The sequence below is a fragment of the Budorcas taxicolor genome, chromosome 21, assembly GCF_023091745.1.
Source record: "Budorcas taxicolor isolate Tak-1 chromosome 21, Takin1.1, whole genome shotgun sequence".
Lineage (NCBI taxonomy): Eukaryota > Metazoa > Chordata > Mammalia > Artiodactyla > Bovidae > Budorcas > Budorcas taxicolor.
The window spans coordinates 23,850,845-23,872,204 of record NC_068930.1 but is presented as its reverse complement, the minus strand read 5'-3'; the positions used below and the strand labels follow the sequence as shown (position 1 = coordinate 23,872,204).

The 21,360-nt window shown below is 56.6% G+C and overlaps 1 protein-coding gene across 1 annotated transcript; it reads left to right on the top strand.

Annotated features, from left to right (window-relative positions):
- The first annotated feature begins 839 nt into the window (after positions 1-839).
- Positions 840-19,529, top strand: KIF7 (kinesin family member 7). The gene is made up of 19 exons (XM_052659494.1): positions 840-947; positions 3,165-3,516; positions 4,955-5,155; positions 5,767-6,160; positions 6,416-6,935; positions 7,367-7,483; positions 8,136-8,363; positions 9,274-9,416; positions 9,822-9,937; positions 10,133-10,285; positions 11,623-11,825; positions 13,318-13,515; positions 13,859-13,984; positions 14,179-14,355; positions 15,845-16,060; positions 16,897-17,103; positions 17,257-17,455; positions 17,534-17,680; positions 17,892-19,529. Exons 2-19 carry the CDS (start codon positions 3,189-3,191, stop codon positions 18,263-18,265), a joined length of 4,047 nt encoding a protein of 1,348 aa, XP_052515454.1. The 5' UTR covers positions 840-947; positions 3,165-3,188; the 3' UTR covers positions 18,266-19,529.
- Positions 19,530-21,360: the final 1,831 nt, after the last annotated feature.

The following is a 21,360-nucleotide window of genomic DNA, read 5'->3' as shown; positions in this document are numbered from 1 at the left end:
AGGTCACCCCAGCTCTGGGGCAGAGAAGGGGCCCAGGGATGACTTCCTGGTGTGAGTGCCCAATGAGCAGCCAGGGCCTCTGCCACACCATCCCAATCCCGAATATCTCAGAGCGGATGAGTCCTCCTCGGCTTTAGAAGAGGTTGCGAAATCAGATGAAAACAAGGCTGGAGGCTTCCTGGGGTCTCGGAAGGGTGAGCTTTGCTGAGCTTTGACGGGGCGTGGGGAGGGCTGCAATAGAAAGGAAGGGGGAAGGTCTCTGCGCCTGAATGAACAATCGAACTACAGTAGTTGATTTTTAGTTAGTGTTAGTCTGTTAGTCGTGTCCGATTCTTCGCGACCCCATTATCTGTAACCCGCCAGGCTCCTCTGTCCATGGGATTTCCTAGGCAAGAATACTGGAGTGGGTTGCCATTTCCTTCTGCAGGAATTGATTTTTAGGGTACTGTTAACCGGAGTCTCAGGGTTAGAAAATGCTTGTGGAACGAAAACAGTCTCCTAGTTAGTATTCATTTACCACTTGTTACAACTTGCATCATAAACCTAGATGCTCCGCTCCACCAGCTGGTGGGCTTTTCCAGCTCGGAAAATCTAGGCGGCCTTGTTGCTTGCTGTGTTCCAGCTTTAAGCGAGTAGATGCTAATATCAGCGCGCAGCGCTCGCGACTCGGGGCGGTGCTGGGGGTCGCGGGGCCTGCGGTCCAGCCGTTCAGCCCAGGCCACGCCCGATTCCCCGCCCCTCCGGCCCCCGCTCCGCCCCGTCTGCGGACAGACTCCGCGGCGCCGCGCAGCCCGCGCCTCCGCCCCGGAGCGCCCAGGCGGGAGGAGTTGAGGATGAGGGGCGGGATGTTTTGGTGGGCGGGGGTCCCGGTGACGGCATCCGACCGCGCCGCGCTGGGGCTCAGAGCCTCAGTGTCCCGCGGGGAGACGACGCTCGCACCCTAGCAGGTTAATGTGGGCCGGGGAGGGGCGGAGGAGGGTGGGAGGGAGGAGGCGTGCGCTCGTCCCTTGCCTGTGCAGGCCTCGGTTGGGTGGCAGTGGGCGTCGGAACCCCGGAGACCCTTGACCGAGCACGAGGACCACTCCCTCCCTCCCCATTTTTGCTAATCTCCTCCAGGCCCCTCTCCGAGTGGACTGGAGACTCCCCTTCCTTAAGTCGGGGCCTGAGGCTGGCATTCCGGGCCTGGCCAGGAGGAGCGAGCACCCACGCTGCGAGAGTCGGGTTCGCCTTTGTAATCACTTTTCCCACTTTCCCGGAGCTCCTGTCCCGTGCCCGGCGCCTCCGACTCCGGAACCCTCGGTGTTGTCCGGGCGCCTTCGGTGCGCAGAGCACTGGGCCCCGAGCCCGGGCGCGGAGAAGCCGGGACCGCGGGGCTGGAAAAGCTGTGACTCAGGGATGCCCGAAGGCGCCTGTAGTATTGCGTGGCAGTTACCGCTGCTGCCCCAGGGCCGGACACCCAGCTGGGACTGTTGATTGAACGAACGAGCGAACGATTACAGGTGCCGAGAGAAGTAGTGAAAAATAAAGAGCTGTGACCCTCGGGGTGGGGGCGAGGAGTGGGCATGGGGAAAGTTCCCTTTCCCCATCTACTACTCACCAGCTACTCAGCGTCGGACCTTGTGCTGGGTACTGGAGATACACTGTGAAGGAGACAGGTGGGTCCCTGCCTCCCAGCCCCCAGTTTGGGAGGTGAGGGGAGACCAATGGATAATCTGGCTTTTGCAAGGCGAGGGAGTGGTCAGTGGCTGACGGGAGAACTAGAGCGGTGGGTGTGGGTGGGTGAGTGGTGGGGGCCACAGAGCAGACGCCCCTCTTTGGAGGGGAGGGCACTCCCTGAGGTGGCCCTGATAACAGCTGAGTGTGCTGCAGGCAGAGAAAGGTGAGGAAATGTGGGGTATTAGTGGGTAAGTCATCAAGGTAGGCAGGGTCCATTAAAAGTTGTTTTTCCTGTTAAGGTTTTGAATCTAGAGCATTAGGGAGCCCCTCTTGCCTGTTTGGGGGGCAGTTTAAGCAGGAGAGTGGTGTGGTCACATTTGCATTTTTGAAAGATGCCCCTGGTTGTCACATAGGAAGGTGCAGGGAGGCTGAAGCCAGTGAAGAGGTTGGTAAATATTCTGTCCAGTGAGCGGGATCCGAGCTTGGGTAATAGGATGGAGAGAAGCGGGTATACTTGATATTTAGGAGATGGAATTGGCAGTATCTGGTGGTAGGGGCTTGGCCTCAAAGGATGTGCTGACTTTTTAAGAAGGTGGAGCAGGGAATGTGAGGTGACAAAGGCAGTCAGTTCAGTCACTCACTCGTGTCCGACTCTTTGCAACCCCGTGGACTGCAGCACGCCAGGCTACCCTGTCCTTCGCTAACTCCCAGAACTTACTCAAACTCACATCCATTGAGTCAGTGATGCCATCCAACCATATGAATCTTTTCCAGCATCAGGGGCTTTTCCAATGAGTCTTTTCCAGTTCTTCGCATCAGATGGCCAAAGTATTGGAGTTTCAGCTTCAGCATCAGTGCTTCCAATGAATATTCAGGACTGATTTCATTTAGGATTGACTGGTTGGATCTCCCTGCAGTCCAAGGGACTCTCAAGTCTTCTCCAACACTACAGTTCAAAAGCATCAATTCTTTGGCACTCAGCTTTCTTTATAGTCCAGTTCTCATGTCCATACATGACTACTGGAAAAACCATAGCTTTGACTAGGCAGACCTTCATTGGCAAAGTAATGTCTCTGCTTTTTAATAAGCTGTCTAGGTTGGTCATAGGTTTTCTTCCAAGGAGCAAGTGTCTTTTAATTTCATGGCTACAGTCACCATCTGCAGTGATTTTGGATCCCAAGAAAATAAAGTCACTGTTTCCACTGTTTGCCCATCTATCTGCCATGAGGTGATGGGGGTCCCAGCGAGAACACAGATGCCCTTGGGTGTTGAGTGGAGGAGTTAGGGCCTCATTTTGTCAGTGATGGGAGCCGTGAAATGCTACCATGTAGGATTCTGTTGTGGCCCTTGCAGCATCTGGGCATCAGGTTAGGGCACAGAGGATGTTTTGAATTTTGACCACCTTCCCTTTTAATCCCTCTAAGATCAGGAGCTGCAGGAACTGGCTCCAGGTCACCTGCAAGGTGAGTCCGGGTGCTGATAGCTGGGGCCTTTTCCTCTCTCCGCAGGGCTGGGAGCATCAGTCTCTCAACATGGGGCTGGAGGCCCAGAGGCTGCCAGGGGCCGAGGAGGCCCCCGTGAGGGTGGCCCTTCGAGTGCGCCCACTCCTGCGCAAGGAGCTGCTGCACGGGCACCAGAGCTGCCTGACGGTGGAGCCGGGGCGCAGCCGGGTCACCCTGGGCCGAGACCGCCACTTTGGCTTCCACGTGGTGCTGGATGAGGACGCCGGGCAGGAGGCTGTGTACCAGGCCTGTGTGCAGCCCCTCCTCGAGGCTTTCTTTGAAGGCTTCAACGTCACCGTCTTTGCCTACGGTCAGACGGGCTCTGGGAAGACATACACCATGGGGGAGGCCAGTGTGGGTGAGTGACCTGGCTTGAGACCCCCTGTGTTCATTGAGGGGCCTCAAACATCTGAATTTCTGCCTCTGCCATTTCCTGTTGAAGATGAGGAGGCTGGAGGAGGGAGGGCAGGTTTCCTAAGTCAATCTGCAGCCCAGGGTAGGATCAGCTATGTCACTGGACTGGGTCGGGCAGGAAGAAGAGTCCTCGGAGGTTAGTGGCCCTCTAAAGTCCATAGAGATGGAATCATACTGTCTGGTTCTGGGGACCTCATGGGGAGGAAGGGCATGGGAAGTTGTCTTGTCTCTGGAGGTTGTCAGGATCGTTGTCAAGGGTCAGGATGGCAGGAAGGGAGACTGTCCTGGAAGAGACATGCTCTGGGGGCTGCATAACAGGGAAGCAGGCTGGTTCCATGAGGCTCTGAAGCAGAGTTTTGCAAGAGATGCTTTGGGCCAATTGAAGGGATTGCCCGCTTCTAAGGAGCATGATTTGAAAAGTGTACATGTTTGTTGTAGAAAATTAGGGAAATACAGAAAAGCACATCCACAAAAGAAGACTTATTTGCTAACTGCCTTTCCCTGGTAGCTTAGATGGTAAAGAATCTGCCTGTAATGCAGGAGACCCAGGTTTGATCCCTGGGTTGAGAAGATCCCCTGGAGAAGGGGATAACTACCCACTCCAGTATTCTTGCCTGGAGAATTCCATGGACAGTGGAGCCTGGTGGGCTGCAGTCTGTAGGGTTGCAAAGAGTTGGACATGACTGAGGGACTAACACTTTCACACTTTCTGATAATTGCCTTTCACTCACGCTGTTAGCATTCAGTTTTTCCTGGTGAAAATTTTTATACTTAAAAAAATATGGTACCAATGTACCATTCTTTTGTATCCTGTTTTATTTTCTTAACAATATATTAATATCATGAACATTTCTCTATATCATTAATTATTATTCAAGCAAAAACTTTAATGGCTGCTTAGCATGCCATTGTGGATATAAGGTAATTTATTTAATCAGACCCCCTCTTGGATGTTGCGATGGACACTGAGGGTGTTTATGTTTTGTGTTTTTTTAAGTTATGAGGAAGAGTGTGTTCTGAACATCCTTTTATTACTTCCTTGGCATAAAGTTAGGGGCTTCTTTAGATAACTGAGTGTAGACTATGATAATGAGTCCCCAGGAGTCATCAAACAAAGGGTATCTGACTGTCTGGCAGGGGTGTAGTGGAGATGCTTACATCATGAAAGTGGTTGGTTGAACCTTGAGGGGTTGCTTCCAACTCTGAAATTCTGCCTGAGCACCCTGGAGCCTGGCCTGGCTGCCCAGCCCATGCTGGCCTCTGCCTCTACCCTCTCCACACTGGAGCCCCACCCGCCAGCTTCTGGCAGGAGTCTCTGGGCCCCGTGGGTGCCATGCCCAGCTGAAAGCACCATGGTGGGTGGCCCTGTGGTGTCTCCGCAGCCTCCCTTCACGAGGACGAGCAGGGCATCATCCCTCGGGCCATGGCCGAGGCCTTCAAGCTGATTGATGAGAGTGACCTGTTGGACTGTCTGGTGCACGTGTCCTACCTGGAAGTGTACAAGGAGGAGTTCCGAGACCTGCTGGAGGTGGGCACCGCCCGCCGGGACATCCAGCTCCGGGAGGACGACCGTGGGAATGTTGGTAAGAAACTCCTGGGTCCTCCTCTGGTTGGGAGTGGGGAACCTGGCTTGGGGAGGCTTCACCTGCTTAGGGTGGATACCCTGTCTGGAGGGGGGTACCTCCTAACTAGGAAACTCAAGCTCTGGGAAGTTTTGCTTTCATTTCCCAGTCTTTGCTGAGTTCAGTATACACTGGTGTACCCAGAGTGAGTTCAGTACACACTGGTGTACCCGGAGTGAGAGTCACTGAGGTGGGCACAGGAGAAGCTGAAAAAAGTGAAAGTGTTAGTTGCTAAGTCATGTCTGACTCTTTGTAACCCTATGGACTGTAGCCCGCCAGGCTCCTCTGTCCATGGGATTCTCCAGGCAGGAATACTGGAGTAGGTTGCTGTGCCCTCCTCCAGGGGATCTTCCCAACCCAGGGATCGAACCCTGGTCTCCTGCATTGGAGGCAGATTCTTTACCACCTGAGCCACCAGGGAAGCTGCTGCTGCTGGGCAGGACCCCCTGGGCATGCAGAAGGGGCCCCTGAGTCAGGAAGAGCTCTAGAGGACCAGTCCTGCTCAGCCTGCCCTCCTAGCTGATCAGCCTCAGGCTGCCCTGCCTTGGGCTCACAGCCTTCTGTGCCCACAGTGCTGTGTGGGGTAAAGGAAGTGGACGTGGAGGGCCTGGACGAGGTGCTGAGCCTCCTGGAGATGGGGAACGCAGCACGGCACACGGGAGCCACACAGTTCAACCGCCTCTCCAGCCGCTCCCACACCATCTTCACCGTGACCCTGGAGCAGCGGGGTCGCGCCCCCAGCCGCCTGCCCCGACCTGCGGCCGGCCAGCTGCTTGTCTCCAAGTTCCACTTTGTGGACTTGGCAGGCTCAGAGAGGGTGCTCAAGACAGGCAGCACAGGCGAGCGACTCAAGGAGAGCATCCAGATCAACAGCAGCCTCTTGGCGCTAGGCAACGTCATCAGTGCCCTGGGTGATCCCCAGCGCCGGGGCAGCCACATCCCTTACCGGGACTCCAAGATCACCAGGTGAGCTGCTGCTGCTGCTGGCCCAGTGGAAAGAGGCCCCGTGAGCCCCTTTGTCTGTCCTGGCTCCTATCTGGCCTCTCTGGCTGGGGTGAGGTGACAAGAGATGGGTCCCCCTCTGATTTCTGGGCCACAGTCTACACCTGGTTGAAGCCTTGGGCCCACAGGGAGCCACACAGAGATTCAAACCCTCTTTGGGGTCTGAACTTCTGGCTCTGGCACTGTGGGGCCCCTGACACATGTCCCTGGTACCCTCAGGATCCTCAAAGACTCCCTGGGCGGGAATGCCAAGACAATGATGATCGCCTGCATCAGCCCTTCCTCCTCCGACTTTGACGAGACCCTCAACACCCTCAACTATGCCAGCCGCGCCCAGAACATTCGCAACCGCGCCACTGTCAACTGGCGGCCTGAGGCTGAGCGGGGGCCCGAGGAGGCCGTGGCCAGCGCCCGGGGGCCGCCTAGGCATCGGTCGGAGACACGCATCATCCACCGGGGCCGGCGCGCCCTGGGCCCTGCCGCCGCCTCTGCCACGGCCGCTGCCCGCCTGGGCGCCGAGTGCGCGCGTTACCGAGCCCGCACCGACGCCGCCTACAGCCTCCTGCGCGAGCTGCAGGCCGAGCCTGGGCTGCCCGGCGCTGCCGCCCGCAAGGTGCGCGACTGGCTGTGCGCCGTCGAGGGCGAGCGCAGCGCCCTGAGCTCCGCCTCCGGGCCCGACAGCGGCATCGAGAGCGCCTCTGCTGAGGAGCAGGCCACCCATGGACCCAGCGTGCGAAAGGTGACCAGGGGCCGGGGGTGGCCTGGGGGTGGGCGGGGGGCCGGGGAGGTGAGGAAGAAGGTTTTCCATACTGGGATTCAGAGGCATTTCTGCTGATGACCTTTGATGTATCCTCAGGGTTTCCATCTGTTAAAGATAACAGGAGTATCTACCTCCTTGGGATGTAAGGACTGAGGGTGTCATAAGTGCTGGTGAAGGCTAGTTCTTAATAATTGTGGTAGTGATATTACTGTTAATGAAAATATGATTAATAATGACAAGAGATAGCCCAATGGCTTGTGGAGGGAACTGCAGGCCATGTCGGGTCTGGACCCCTTCCCAGTTGCAGGCAGGCTTTGGAGCAGAGTGGCAAGCAGGGCCGGCGGGGTGACTCAGGGACAGGTAGGCTCGTCCTGACTGTCCCCCTGAAGCTGCGCTCCCTGCCCCACTAGGAGGATGAGGGGCCGCTGCAGCTGCTGGCCCTGCAGAGCCAAGTGGCCCGGCTGCAAGAGGAGAACCGAGACTTTCTGGCCGCTCTGGAGGACGCCATGGAGCAGTACAAACTTCAGGTGGGTGCCCCCTGCCACAGTGATGGTGGGGAGGGGAGACTTCTGCCGGGAGGTGAAACGGCTGTGTTGGAGTGAGAGGAGTGGGTTCTGGCAGGTTGGGTAGAGGTGGGAGCAGAAGTGCAGAGGAAAGGAACAGATTGGTGCAAGTGAGTGTGTGGGGCGAGTTGGAATTGGGACCAGAGAGGCAGTCCCATGAGACTCCTGAGCCCTGCTTTCCCTTTTGTGCGAAGATAACCAGGTCAGCGGTGCTCCTGGTGCCCCCTGGTGGCAGTAAGTGGCATGAACATGGAGGGAGTGATAGATGGGGCAGGGTCGGTTCAGTCCCTCAGTCTGTCCGACTCTTTGTGACCCCATGGACTGCAGCACACCAGGCCTCCCTGTCCATCACCAACTCTCAGAGCCTGCTCAAACTCACGTCCATCAAGTCAGTGATGTGGCCGGTTGGGAGAGTTTAAACCTGAGCTAATGTTCTGTGTATTTCAGAGGGACCCCAAGAGGTGGTCAGAGGCATTGGCCCTCCATTTTAGCACAGACAGGGCAGGGTGGTCTCAGATGTGTTCTTCATTTTCCTGCACTTCTGCCTGTCAGCACCCCGGCTCCCCACCTCTCTCTCATGCACGTCTCCCATCAGCACCTGGACCGTGTCTTGCAGAGTGACCGTCTTCGTGAGCAGCAGGAGGAGATGGCGGAGCTGCGACTGCAGCTGGAGCTGGTGCGGCCAGGCTGGGGGGCCCCAGGGATCTTGCAGGGCTTACCTCCGGGGTCTTTTGTGCCCCGGCCTCACACAGCCCCCCTGGGAGGTGCCCACACCCGTGTGCTGGGCATGGTTCCTCCCGTCTGCATTCCTGGAGATGAAGTTGGCCCTGAGAACTGGGGAGAGGTGAGACGATGGCAAGGCTGGGTGTCTGCTGGTTGACCTGGGCAGGCTTAGGCAGGGGAGGGGCAATCCTGGGGAATGTGTCACTCACCTCGTGGTTTCACGGGACTAGCTATGAAATGCCCCTTTCTGGTGTTCCTGGAGGAATGGCCCAAGTTTGGGTAGGGCCTCTCAGAAGGATCTGGTGCCATGGAGCATCCTTGGAGTAGCTGGAGATTGCTTGGAGTGAGGATTACAGAGGGGATTCTGGCTTCCAGTATGGAATGGAATGCTTGCCTGCCTCCAGGGGTGGGGAGCTCATCACCTCTGAAGTCACCCCCTCCCTGCCCCCGCACACACACACACCATCTTTGGATGCCTTCCTCTGCAAGTTCAGTTTTCCATGAGCTCTGATCTCCTTGCACTTGGTCTCTTGTTTCTAGTTCTGTCACTTGGGGCCTTTTGGACAAAGGCTGCTCCTGCATCTGCCTGAAAGCTCTGGGTCATCTGAGCTCTAAAGGCCAGAGGCATTGAGGGGTGGGAGGACGTGGGTTTGGAAGAAGCCTGTTACGGACTCCCCACCCCCGACTCTGGTGGGGCATTGTTGGCGAGATAAGACTTGCTGCAGATGACTTATATACACGCTGGAAAGGGGAGGTTGTCCCCTGAGGAGTGCTAGTTCAGCTGTGGGAGCTGGAGCAGGGTGGGGGTGGTGGGGGGCAAGAGAACAGGAGGAGTAGAGGAAGGAACAAGGAGGGGAGAAGTTTCTGCTTCAACTTGAGACTGGAAAGGCCTCTCAGATATCACTGGAGCTAGATCCTGAAGGTTAAGGTTGGGCTTGAAGAGCACGCAAGGTGGGCCGAAGACTGACTTGGGGGAGATGGCTGATGGAGAGGGCCCCGGGAGCCTGTCCTGAAACCCTGGCATTCCCCAGCAGATGAAGAATGGCAGGGAGGCTGGAGCCAAGTTTCTGACAGAGGGAGACAGGCTGGGAAGTGGCTCTTCAGATGCATCAGAGGAAGAGGAAGAGGAGGGGGAGAAGGAGGGGCCGCCCCGACGGAGCCTGCACCCACGAAGGTGAGTGGGACCCGTGGCCCACCTGACAAGGACCGGCTCAGGGCCTCAGCTGGGCAAGAGGGGGATCCCACTGCAGTCTCAGGGTGCCCTTGCCTCCATCGGCCTGGCCGGCCCTTGGGGAAAGCAGGCCGGGGCTGTGGGCTTCGAATCAAGCGTTCTCGCTGGGGCGGGTGTGCTGAGGGATGGACCCGGCCTCCTGGTTCTCAGCCTCCAAGGTGGCCCTCAGTGCCTTGCACCCTCTCAGCTCAGCCGCTGGCCTCTGAGTTCTACCAGACAGACATCCTGGGGTCAAGGTGACGCTGGGATGATGGAAGGCCTGGGGTTCTCTCTTCCCCTCCGGGCCTGGGAGGTGGCTGGGCTGGGGCAGGGCTGGGGAGGGGTCCAGACTCCCCTTCTGCCCTCCAGGAATGGGATTAGCAAGTGGAACCAGAGGATGGGGCCCTGCCCAGGGAGTCCACTCAACAGGAAGGGCCCAGAGCTTTGCCTGGAGGAGCTGGGTGCAGCTATCCTGGGACCCAGAGGTGAGCTGGGTGGGGCACAGAGAGGGTCCTGACCCCTTTACCCACTCATGGTCCTGGACTGGCCACCCTAGAGAGTCCACATACCATCCCTGGCTGCCCCTGGCCGGGGCATTCCTCCCCTTCCCTCCCTTCCGCCCACCCCCGCTTCCCCCACTATCTGTCGTGGCAGCCGCCCTGACCGTCAGCCTGTTACAGTGGTTAGTGGGAGCAAGGCCCTGGCTCAGCCCCGCCAGGCCCCTGCGGCCATGGCCTCTGAGTGGCGACTGGCCCAAGCCCAGCAGAAGATCCGTGAGCTGGCCATCAACATCCGCATGAAGGAGGAGCTCATTGGCGAGCTGGTGCGCACAGGTGAGGGAGGGGATTTGGGCCGTCCTCCCGCCTGAGGGTGGGTGGTTAGGAGCGGGGTCCAGATGTTTGCCCACTCAGCTTCTTCCAGATGGGTGGCCTTGAGCAGGTCGGATAACCGTTGTGTGCTCTGAAGTGGAGATAGTAACTGCACCTGTTTCATAGGTTGTTGGAATGAGTTAATTCAGGTAAAATGCTTAGACTGGTTTTCAGGAAGCGTTTTTTCTTACTGTTATTAATCAGTTGCCTGCTGTGTGTCAGACACTGCACGGGGCCCAAACAGCGGTCCTGGGGAGCAAACAGCGTCCCCCAGTCACAGCAGCACGTCTGCTACCGGTGACACAGGCGAGTGAGCAGGGGATGGCTTCAGGTGGTGACTGGTCGAGCTCTTTAATTTTAATGGCCGTGAGTTTACTATGAAATGTATTGGGAACAGCTGCAGACAGACATATGAGTCCCTACATACCCATCATTCAGATTTAGCATTTCCAAGCTTGGCCCACGTTTGCATCTCTCCCTTTTTTCTTTGCTGAAATTTTTTGTTTCTAACTTATTGGCTGTGCCAGATCTTTGCTTGCAACTTGCAAACTCACTAATAGCTGTGGCATGCTGGATCTAGCCCCCTGAACAGGGACCGAACCTGGGCCCCCTGAATTGGGAGCACAGAGTCTTAGCCATCGGACCGCCAGGGAAGTCCTTTTTTGCTGAAATATTCTGAAGCAAATCCGAGACTTAATGTCATTTCATTCCTGCACCTTTTAGTGTGCCTCTTTTTGGATATTTTAACCAAAATGCCATTAGCATATCTAACTAAACTGATGCCCTCACAGTGCTCTGAACAGAAGCAGTTCTTCAACAGTGTCTGTGTGCAGCTCTGGGCTTGTCCACACATTTGCTCATTAGGTCTCTGAAATCTCCCTTCTCTCAGCTTTTCACAGTCATCCTGTAGAATGTTCCAGATCCCAGATATTCTGGGTTTGTCTCTTAGCTTCCTTGTGGTGTCATTTAGCTTGTTCCTTTGTCCTATCTCCTACAAATGGAAGTTAGTTCTAGAGGCTTAGTTGTATGCCGCTTCAAGTTACATATTTATTTTAGCATGTGTTAGGTAACAGGAAAACTAGTTAACCTGTATTTTCTCTGGGTCACTGCTATGGAAAAGGCTATTTTAAAAAATAAGTCAAATTAAAGAAAAATAGTAAATGGTCACAGTACTGGAGGGTGCAGTCATCATGAAATCCTTGTAGGTGCCGGGGACTGACAGGTCTGGGAAAGCTACTGGGGAGGAGCTGTGATGCTTCAAGGAGGGGTCTCCGGTGCTGACTGCACCCCGGTTCTTCCAGGGAAGGCCGCCCAGGCCCTGAATCGTCAGCACAGCCAGCGCATCCAGGAGCTGGAGCGGGAGGCGGAGCGGGTGCGGGCCGAGCTGAGCGAGGGCCAGAGGCAGCTGCGGGAGCTCGAGGGCAGGGAGCCCCAGGACGCCGGTGAGCGCTCGCAGCTCCAGGAGTTCCGCAAGAGGGTTGCCGCCGCTCAGAACCAAGTGCAGGTCAGTGTCAGGACCCCGGGTGTGGTGGCTGCAGCCTCGCAGGCTGGGGTCCTGGGATCAAGACATGTGTGAGCCCCAGAGCCCACGCCCACTGTGGAACCAAGGGTTGCCCCAGCCCTGGCTGGTGGTGCGAATGCCCTCCTGGCCTTCCACAGTGAGGCTGGTATTAGGTAGGAGCTGGCAGTGCTGGGGATCTTTGAACACAGCAGAGGCAGAGGCAGGGAGGTGGGCCCTGCCTGAAGACCACCTCAGGAGGCCAGCGAGGATGAGGCAAGGGTATGGGAAGGAACCGACCCTCCCTCCTGTAGCCCTCCCCTCCCTCCGTCTACCCTTCCAGCGGTCTGTTCATCCATCCCTCCAGCCCATCATCCCTCTGTCCATCCACCCACCAGTCCAGGTGCCTGTCTAATTCAGCCATCCAGCTATCCCTTTATCAGTTGAGTGACTATTTATGTGCCTGTTCGTTTGTCTTTCTGTTTCTGTTTATCGATCCTTGCATTGTCTGTTCATCCTGTTTTTTACTTTTTTAAAAAAAAATGTTTTTTATTTGGCTGCACTGGGTCTTAGTTGCAGCATGCGGGATCTTTAGGTGTCACACAGGATCCTTTTAGTTGTAGGCATGTGGGATCTTGTTCCCTTGCTGCTGCTGCTGCTAAGTCGCTTCAGTCGCGTCCGACTCTGTGCGACCCCATAGACGGCAGCCCACCAGGCTCCGCCGTCCCTGGGATTCTCCAGGCAAGAACACTGGAGTGGGTTGCTATTTCCTTCTGCAATGCATGAAAGTGAAAAGTGAAGGTGAAGTCGCCTCAGTCGCGTCCAACTCTTCGCGACCCCGTGGACTGCAGCCCACCAGGCTCCTCCGTCCATGGGATTTTCCAGGCAAGAGTGCTGGAGTGGGGTGCCATTGCCTTCTCCGCTAGTTCACTTGAGCAGGGATCAAACCCAGGCCCCCTGCTTTGGGAGCTCAGAGTCTTAGCCATGGACCAGCAGGGAAGTCCCCTGTTTTTCGCCTTTATATGATCGCATCGTCTGTCTGTCCACCCACCCTTCCATCCTTTCATCTTTGCGCCTGTCCCTCCACTAGAGTAGAGTAGAGCAGAGCGAAGGTTCAGGAGCCTTGACTGCTTGCGTTTGAATCCCACCTCTGCCATGGACTAGCTGTGGGTCCTGGGTCAAGTTTCCTAACCTCTCTGCATCTCAGTTCCCTAATCTGTTAAGTAGGAAAGCTTTAAAGTTGTTTCGTAGGGCTCTAAGGATCACTTAATATACCGAGAGCACTTGGTGTACTGTGTGGTGTGTAGTAAATGTCACAGTATTTTGACATTTTTATAATTTGCTGTTTTTATTAGTCTATTGTCCATTGGCCTGTCTTCCCTTTTGTCTGTCCCTCTTCATCGTCTTTCTGTCCTGCCTGTCCTTGTTGAGTGCCAGGCGCCATGCCCGGCTCTTGGCAGCTGTCATGAGCAGCCCAGCGGAAGCTGTGTTGGTCCAGGTGCTGAAGGAGAAGAAGCAGGCGACGGAGCGGCTGGCATCACTGTCGGCCCAGAGCGAGAAGCGGCTGCAGGAGCTGGAGAGGAACGTGCAGCTCATGCGGCAGCAGCAGGGGCAGCTGCAGAGGCGGCTTCGCGAGGAGACAGAGCAGAAGCGACGCCTGGAGACGGAGATGAACAAGCGGCAGCACCGTGTCAAGGTCGGCTGCTTGGCCGGCGGGGTGCCTGCGTCCCAGCCAGGAGGCCGAGGGGAGCGCGTACCGCCACGCGACTGTAAAAGGCTGGTCACGTGGCCTCCCTGAGTTTGTTTCTTCACTTGAAAGTGAGAATTAGAGGAAACTCAGGGCTAGGGTGAGAATTCAGTGAGATGAACCAGATAAGGGGTCCAGCAATCTTGTGTTTGCGAGGCTGGGGGGTGCTGGGCAGGGTTGTCTTGGGAGCAGGACAGGCACTCCTGTGGGCTTTGGGGATCGCGGGCTCTGGGAGGACACTGGTACCCCACAGGGCCCTGCCCACCGGACTCACCCTGAATTTCATGCCCAGGAGCTGGAGCTGAAGCACGAGCAGCAGCAGAAAATCCTAAAGATCAAGACAGAAGAGATCGCGGCATTTCAGAGGAAGCGGCGCAGCGGCAGCAACGGCTGTGTGGTCAGCCTGGAGCAGCAGCAGGTGGGGTCCAGGCTGAACTGCACCCCCGGGTCACCCGTAGCCTGCCCGGGCAGCCTGGCCAGTTGCTAGAGTGCCCTGTGGGGTCAGCCGGTGGGCACACCATTCTACCCCTCTGAGCCGGGTGGCCATCCACACCACCCATGTGGCCAGAGGGGAGAGCTGAATTCCTTCTCGCCTCCCCCGCTGTCCCTCAGAAGATTGAGGAGCAGAAGAAGTGGCTGGACCAGGAAATGGAGAAGGTCCTGCAGCAGCGGCGGGCGCTAGAGGAGCTGGGGGAGGAGCTCCACAAGCGGGAGGCCATCCTGGCCAAGAAGGAGGCCCTGATGCAGGAGAAGACAGGGCTGGAGAGCAAGCGGCTGCGGTCCAGCCAGGTGAGGCCCGGCCAGGTGAGATCCTGCCAGATGAGGCCCTGCCAGGTGAGGGCCAGCCAGGTGAGGCCTGGCCAGGTGAGGGCCAGCCAGGTGAGATCCTGCCGGGTGAGATCCTGCCAGGTGAGGCCCAGCCAGGTGATATCCTGCCACGTGAGGGCCAGCCAGGTGAGATCCAGCCGGGTGAGGCCCTGCCAGGTGAGATCCAGCCGGGTGAGGCCCTGCCGGGTGAGATCCAGCCGGGTGAGGCCCGGCCGGGTGAGATCCTGCCGGGTGAGGCCCGGCCGGGTGAGATCCAGCCGGGTGAGGCCCGGCCGGGTGAGATCCAGCCGGGTGAGGCCCGGCCGGGTGAGATCCAGCCGGGTGAGGCCCGGCCGGGTGAGATCCTGCCGGGTGAGGCCCGGCCGGGTGAGATCCTGCCGGGTGAGGGCCAGCCAGGTGAGATCCTGCCGGGTGAGATCCTGCTGGGTGAGGCCCGGCCAGGTGATATCCTGCCAGGTGAGGGCCAGCCAGGTGAGATCCTGCTGGGTGAGGCCCGGCCAGGTGAGATGCCATCAGATAAGGTCCTTCCAAGTGAGATGTCTCCAGCTGGCAATGCTGCCGGGTGAGCTCTAGACGGATGAGGCTCTTCTAGGTGGTGCCCCTGCCAGGTGAGTTCCAGCCAGGCCTCTGTCCTCCTGGGCTCTACCCTGTGCATCTTCAGAGTGTCTGTGATGCGGGCTCTGATGTGTGGGTAGAAGAGCCTCTCCAGGTATCTACCCCCAATGCATTGTACCTCATTAACCACCTGCTCTGTGCAGGCAGAACGAGGAACCACAGGTATAGAGAGGTCGTTTGGCCAGAGAGAAAGAGATTTCACTGGGGTTGGAGGCAGTTGCGCCTGCCCCCACCCACCCAGCTCCACTTGGCTTCGTTGCTCCCTCCCTCTTGAGTAGCAAGTTTTGGAGCCAAATTTCCTCCTCTCAGATGGAACCAGTGTTGCCCTGAGGATTAGAGAAGGAGTCCGTCACTTCACACAGAGCCCAGAGCTGTCCCAGGAGCCAGTGCTTAGGCTAGACGCCCTCAGGGTTCCAGACCCTCTTCTGCTGTCATGGAGTCCTAGAGCGTTTCAGCTGGATTTTCTGGAATGTCCCTTGGCCATTAGAACCCTCACTTCCTTCCACATTAGGTTCCCCAAGGGCCTTTGGGGTTTGGCCACTAACCCCCCATCCTTCCCATCACCAGCTAGTGACAGGCCACCACCACCCTGCTCTGCCTTTGCCCATGTTGCCCCTCTTGTCCTTAGCTTTTCTGTGTCCTCCTTCCGGGCCGTCTCTGGGGCCCCCTCTTCAGAGGCTCGGGTCCCCTAGGCCCCCGCTCCCCAGCTTGTACAGAACCGAGTCAGGCCTCCTGCTGGACAGCACACCTCCTTAGCCTCCGTGGCAGGGCTGGCCTGTCCTGTGGCCCCTGGGAGGGCCTCCCCTTCCCTCATCGCTGGCGGTGCCGCCCCCAGGCCCTCAATGAGGACATTGTGCGAGTGTCCAGCCGGCTGGAGCACCTGGAGAAGGAGCTGTCCGAGAAGAGCGGGCAGCTGCGGCAGGGCAGCGCCCAGAGCCAGCAGCAGATCCGTGGGGAGATTGACGCGCTGCGCCAGGAGAAGGACTCGTTGCTGAAACAGCGGCTGGAGATCGACAGCAAGCTGAGGCAGGGCAGCCTGCTCTCACCTGAGGTGCGCCCTGTGGGCCAGCCCGGCCACCTGCTCCCCTCCGCCCCTGGCCCCGGCTCTCCGCTGGGTGTGGGCCTCCCTGCTTTGGGACATACATCCCTCCCGGGTGTCAGTCCCCACAGAAGGTGCAGGACTAGCCCTCCCACCACTGGTCCAGCCCCCGGGCCTGGGACACACAGCTGGGCCTCGCTGCCCTCGGTTGCCCCAGCTGGACTCGGGACTCGTCCTGTGTCCTGCATCACGTTGACCTCAGGCGTATAGCACATGCTCACACCTCTCAACTCCCAACATGGGACGCGAGTCAGGACCATGTCAGCATACCTCACAGCCAGGTTTGCCCTCCTGCCAGCAGAGAGAGCCTGTGTTAGAGAAACGGAGCCCCGGGGACTTACCTGGCAGTCTAGTGGTTAAGACTGTGCTTCCATTGCAGGAGGCATAGGTTTGATCCCTGGTTGGGGAACTAAGATCCCACATGTTGCATGGTGTAACCAAAAAGTTAAAATTTAAAAGAAGGGGAAATGGACCCCAGCAGACCCTGGGTGCCTCTACAGCCCCACCACGCCTTCCCTTTAGAGCAGGGTCTCCCAAGCACAGGTCACTCCAGAGGCTGTGAGCTTCAGAGAGCAGCCTCCTAGCGGAGCCCCGGCCTCCCCGACCCGAGCTGAGGCTGAGATGGATGTGCCCCTGCTCCTGCTGCAGTGGGCGGGGCGCCTCTGGCTCTGAGGACAGCGGGCACATAAGGGCTGGGTTGTGGCTGCATGTGGCCATCATGACTCTGCCCAGGACCTCAGTGTTCAGGGGGCAGGTGTCCCCCTCCACCCGTCCCCGTGTCCCCGCAGGAGGAGCGGACGCTGTTCCAGCTGGATGAGGCCATTGAGGCCCTGGACGCCGCCATCGAGTACAAGAACGAGGCCATCACGTGCCGCCAGCGAGTGCTGCGGGCCTCGGCCTCCTTGCTGTCCCAGTGCGAGATGAACCTCATGGCCAAGCTCAGCTACCTCTCGTCCTCAGAGACCCGAGCCCTGCTCTGCAAGTACTTCGACAAGGTGGGTCAGGAGCTTGCAGACCGCCGCCTCCACCGGGGTGGGGGGAGGTGGATGACGCGGGCGGTGGGCCGGCCACACGCCTGCTGCCCCTGTGTGAACAGTCCCGGGTGAAGGGAGCTGGCTCTGGTGGCTGAGCCTGGCTGTTGGGGACAGGTGGTGACGCTCCGCGAGGAGCAGCACCAGCAGCAGGTGGCCTTCTCGGAGCTTGAGTTGCAGCTGGAGGAGCAGCAGAGGCTGGTGTACTGGCTGGAGGCGGCCCTGGAGCGGCAGCGCCTGGAGATGGACCGCCAGCTGACCCTGCAGCAGAGGGGACATGAGCAGCACGTGCAGCTGCTGCTGCAGCAGAGCCGAGGTGGGGCCCGGGCCCGCCGCGGGGGCCGCCGCCCGCCCCGCAGCGCCTCACCACCTCCTCCTGCCGTTTTCCCTCCAGACCATCTTGGCGAAGGGCTGGCGGACAGCAGGAGGCAGTACGAGGCCAGAATCCAAGCTCTGGAGAAGGAGCTGGGCCGCCACGTGCGGCTGAGCCAGGAGCTGAAGCAGAAGCTCAGTAGCCTGAGTGCTGCCGGCCAGAGCAGGGGTAATTGCTGCGTGCCGTCACCAGGCCGGCCGGGGCTCAGCCCTGATGCCAGGTCTTCTTTGTTCTGGGCAAAGCTTAGAAACCACTCTGCCTTCAGCTCTTGGGTCATTTCACATGTTGTTGATTGCATGGGGGTGTTGGAAGAAGGCTAGGGCTTCAGGAAGGGGTGGCTGGCTACCTCCATTTCTGACAAGAATGTTGTTATTGCCAGTGACGGGTGGGGAGAAGAGGACCCCGTGCCTGGAGAACAGACAAGCCCCTGGAAGCGAGGATGAGCTCTACCCAGCACCTGAGCCTCTCTGGCAGCCCACCGGCACGGAGGGGGCCCCCCGCCCACGGGAGGAGATGCCGGACTTGGTCCACGCCCCGTTACCGTTGACATGGAAACGCTCGAGCCTGTGCAGTGAGGAGCAGGGCTCCCCTGAGGAGCTGCGGCTGCGGGAGGCTGCTGAGCCCCCAGTGGGACGGGTGCTGCCTGTGGGCGAGGCGGGTCTGCCCTGGAGCCTCGGGCCCTTGGCCAAGCCCCGGCGGGAACTGCGGAGGGTCAGCCCAGGGATGATCGACGTCAGGAAAAACCCCCTGTAGGAACACCTGGGAGATTCGGGGCCTGCCCAAAGGTGTGGTGTTGACGCTCCCTTCTGTGAAGGAGTCCTTACCTCAAGCTCTGAATCAGGTCCTGATCTTTCTTGTTAGTCAACAAATTCAGGCCACTGCCCAGAACTGGACTTGAATCACTTGTTTAAAAAAGGTGAACATTTCTACCAGTCGCTTCCTTTAGGATGCAGCACCCAGTTGCCATGTTTTGGCTTTTTTTTAATACAGTTTTTAAAATTTTATAGTGATTTAAAGCATGGTTAGTTTCAGATGGGAAGCAGAATGTTTATACACGTGCATATGTGCACTCTTTTTCCGATTCTTTTCTCATGCAGCTTACTACAGGTTTTTGAGTAGAGCTCTTTTGCTATACAGTAGGTCCTTGTTGGTTATCTATTTTATATATAATAGTGTGTACATCGACTGAGCTACAAGGGAAGCCCAAGAGTGTACATGTTAATCCCAAACTCCTGATTTATCCCTCCCCTTCCCTTTCCCCTTTGGTAACCATGTTTGTTTTCAGAGTCTATGAGTTTGTTTCTGTGAATAAGTTCATCTGTATTTTTTGAGAGTCCACATATAGTGACATCACATATTTGTCTGATTCACTTCACGCAGTAGGATAATCTCTAGGTCCGTGTTGCTGCAAATGGCATTCATTTTTTACAGCTGAGTAATATTCCAGTGTGTATATGTACCATGTTTGTACCTGTTTCTCTGCTGATGGAAATTTAGGTGGCTTCCATGTCTTAGCTAGTGTAAACAGTGCTGCAGTGAACACTGGAATGCGTGTATTTATCTTTTCAAATTATAGTTTTCCCCAGATACATGCCTAGGGGTAGGATTGCTGGATCATATGGTAGTTCTGTTTTTAGTTTAAGGAACCTCCATACTGTTCTCCATAATGGTTGTACCAGCTTACATTCCCACTGACAGTGCAAGAGGGTTCTCTTCTCTCCACACCCTCGCCAGCATTTACTGTTTGCAGACTTTCTGATGATGGCCATTCTGACTGGTGTGAGGTGATGCCTTATAGTTTTGATTTGCATTTCTGTAATACCTAGCGATGCTGAACATCTTTTCGTGTTTTCTGGCCACCTGTATGTCTTTGGAGAAATGTCTATTTAGTTTTTCTGCCAACCCAATTTTTTGATTGGGTTGTCTTTTTTTTTTTAATGCAGAGCTGCATGAGCTATTTGTGTATTTTGAAGATTAAGCCCTTGTCAGTTGCTTCATTTACAAATATTTTCTCCCATTCTGTGGGTTGTCTTTGTTTTGTTTGTGGTCTCCTTTGCTGTGCAAAAGTTTTAAATTAGGTACCATTTATTTTTATCATCCTGGAAGGTGGATCTAAAAAGATACTGCTGTGATCTATGTCGAAGAATGTTCTGCCTGTGCTTTCCTCTAAGAGTTTTATAAAACACAGGCCATCACTTCGACTGTTCTGCCCATCTCCACTTCACTTAGCTGTTCTTCTGCAGTTTTATTATCTTGTTCCTTCATCTGGAACTATTTCTGTACCATATCCTTTTGTCTAATTTTGTGTTTGTTTGTAGTCTCCGTTCTTCAGGCTGCAGGATTGCAGTTGGTGTCTGCCCCCTGGTGGATGAGGCCAGTCTAAGAGGCTTGTGCAGGCTTCCCATGGGGGACTGGTGCCTGCCCACTGGTGGGTGGAGTGGGGTTGTCCCCCTGCCTGTAGAGGGGTGTTTGTAGGCGGCTGCTGGCTCCTGTTTTAGGCAGCCTGTGTGCTGAGGGGAGGCACTGTTTCTACTCTGTTGGTTTGGGGTGAGGCGTGCCAGCACTGGAGCCAGCAGGCTGTCAGGTGGGGCCAGGTCTTGGTGCAAAAGCGTTGACCTCCAGAACCCACACCAGTGAGTATTTTCTGAGGTGTCTGCCACCTGTGTCCTTGTCCCCATGGTGAGCCACAGCCAATTCCTGCCTCCCCAGGAGACCCTCCAAGACCTGCAGGTAGGTCTGGTTCAGGCTCTAATGGAGTCACGGCTCTGCCCTGGGCATCAGTGCTCATGAAACCTCGTGTGTGCCCTCGAGAGTGGAGTCTGTCTCCCCCGTCTCCCCCAGCCCTGTGGAGCTCCTGCACTCAAGCCAAACGCTCCTCCCTCCGATGCCAGACCCCCAGGCTGAGAGCCTAACGTGGGCTCAGAACTCACTCCTGTGGGAGAACTTGAGCAGGTGTGGGATTTGATTACATCGTGAAAGCGGCCCTCCTGTCTTGTGGTTCTTCTTGGTCTTTGGGTGTAGAGTATCTTTTTTGGTAGGTTCAAGCCTTTTTTGTTGATGGTTGTTCAGCAGTTGTGACTTTGGTGTTTTCGAGGAGACGAGCTCAAGTCCTTCTACTCCACCATCCTGTCTCTCTCTCTGCCACCTTTTGGCTTGAGTTTCAGAAAACCATTTTATAATAAATGAAAATAATCTCTGGAGGGAATAAACAATGGGTTTTATTTATAAGATCATAGTAGGACTCAGATTTGGAAATACAACAGGCTTGAAAGCTTTTCAGAGTCCGTGAAATGGTTCTGAATCAGCTCTGTTAGCCAAGGCCCTGGCCTGGACTTGATAGCCAGCTGGGCAGCGGGGAGCCCTGGACAGCTCCATGACTAAGGCGAGTTTCCCTGTGAAGGACAGGAACCGTGCCGGGGACTGGCCGGCTCCCAGGGCAGACCTTGAGATATGGCTGCTCTGGAAACCACTAGAGCTGGACCGTGGTCAAATTTAACCTCAGGCTGGAATGTTACACAGAAATGCACCAAATGCTAAAAAGCCAGAGATGATTTTATTGTTACACAGGGAATGCAAACCTATCTACCCCTGTAACTCAGCCTTCTGTTTTGTGCATGCTGCTTCCAAGTGCTGCCTCTGTCTTGGGGTCCTGGCCTTACAGCAACTGGAAGGACCGACGTAGGGGTCCTTCTCCCATTTCGCAAGTGACAAGAGTGTTCTGAATTCGCCATGGTCACTGTTGACATGGGGCTGGAATGGGATCCTGCCTTACAGTTCCTTGTCTGATTCTGGACACCCAGGCTGCCACTGAGTTATACTACCAGCTATACCACCTCATATGGAGAAGG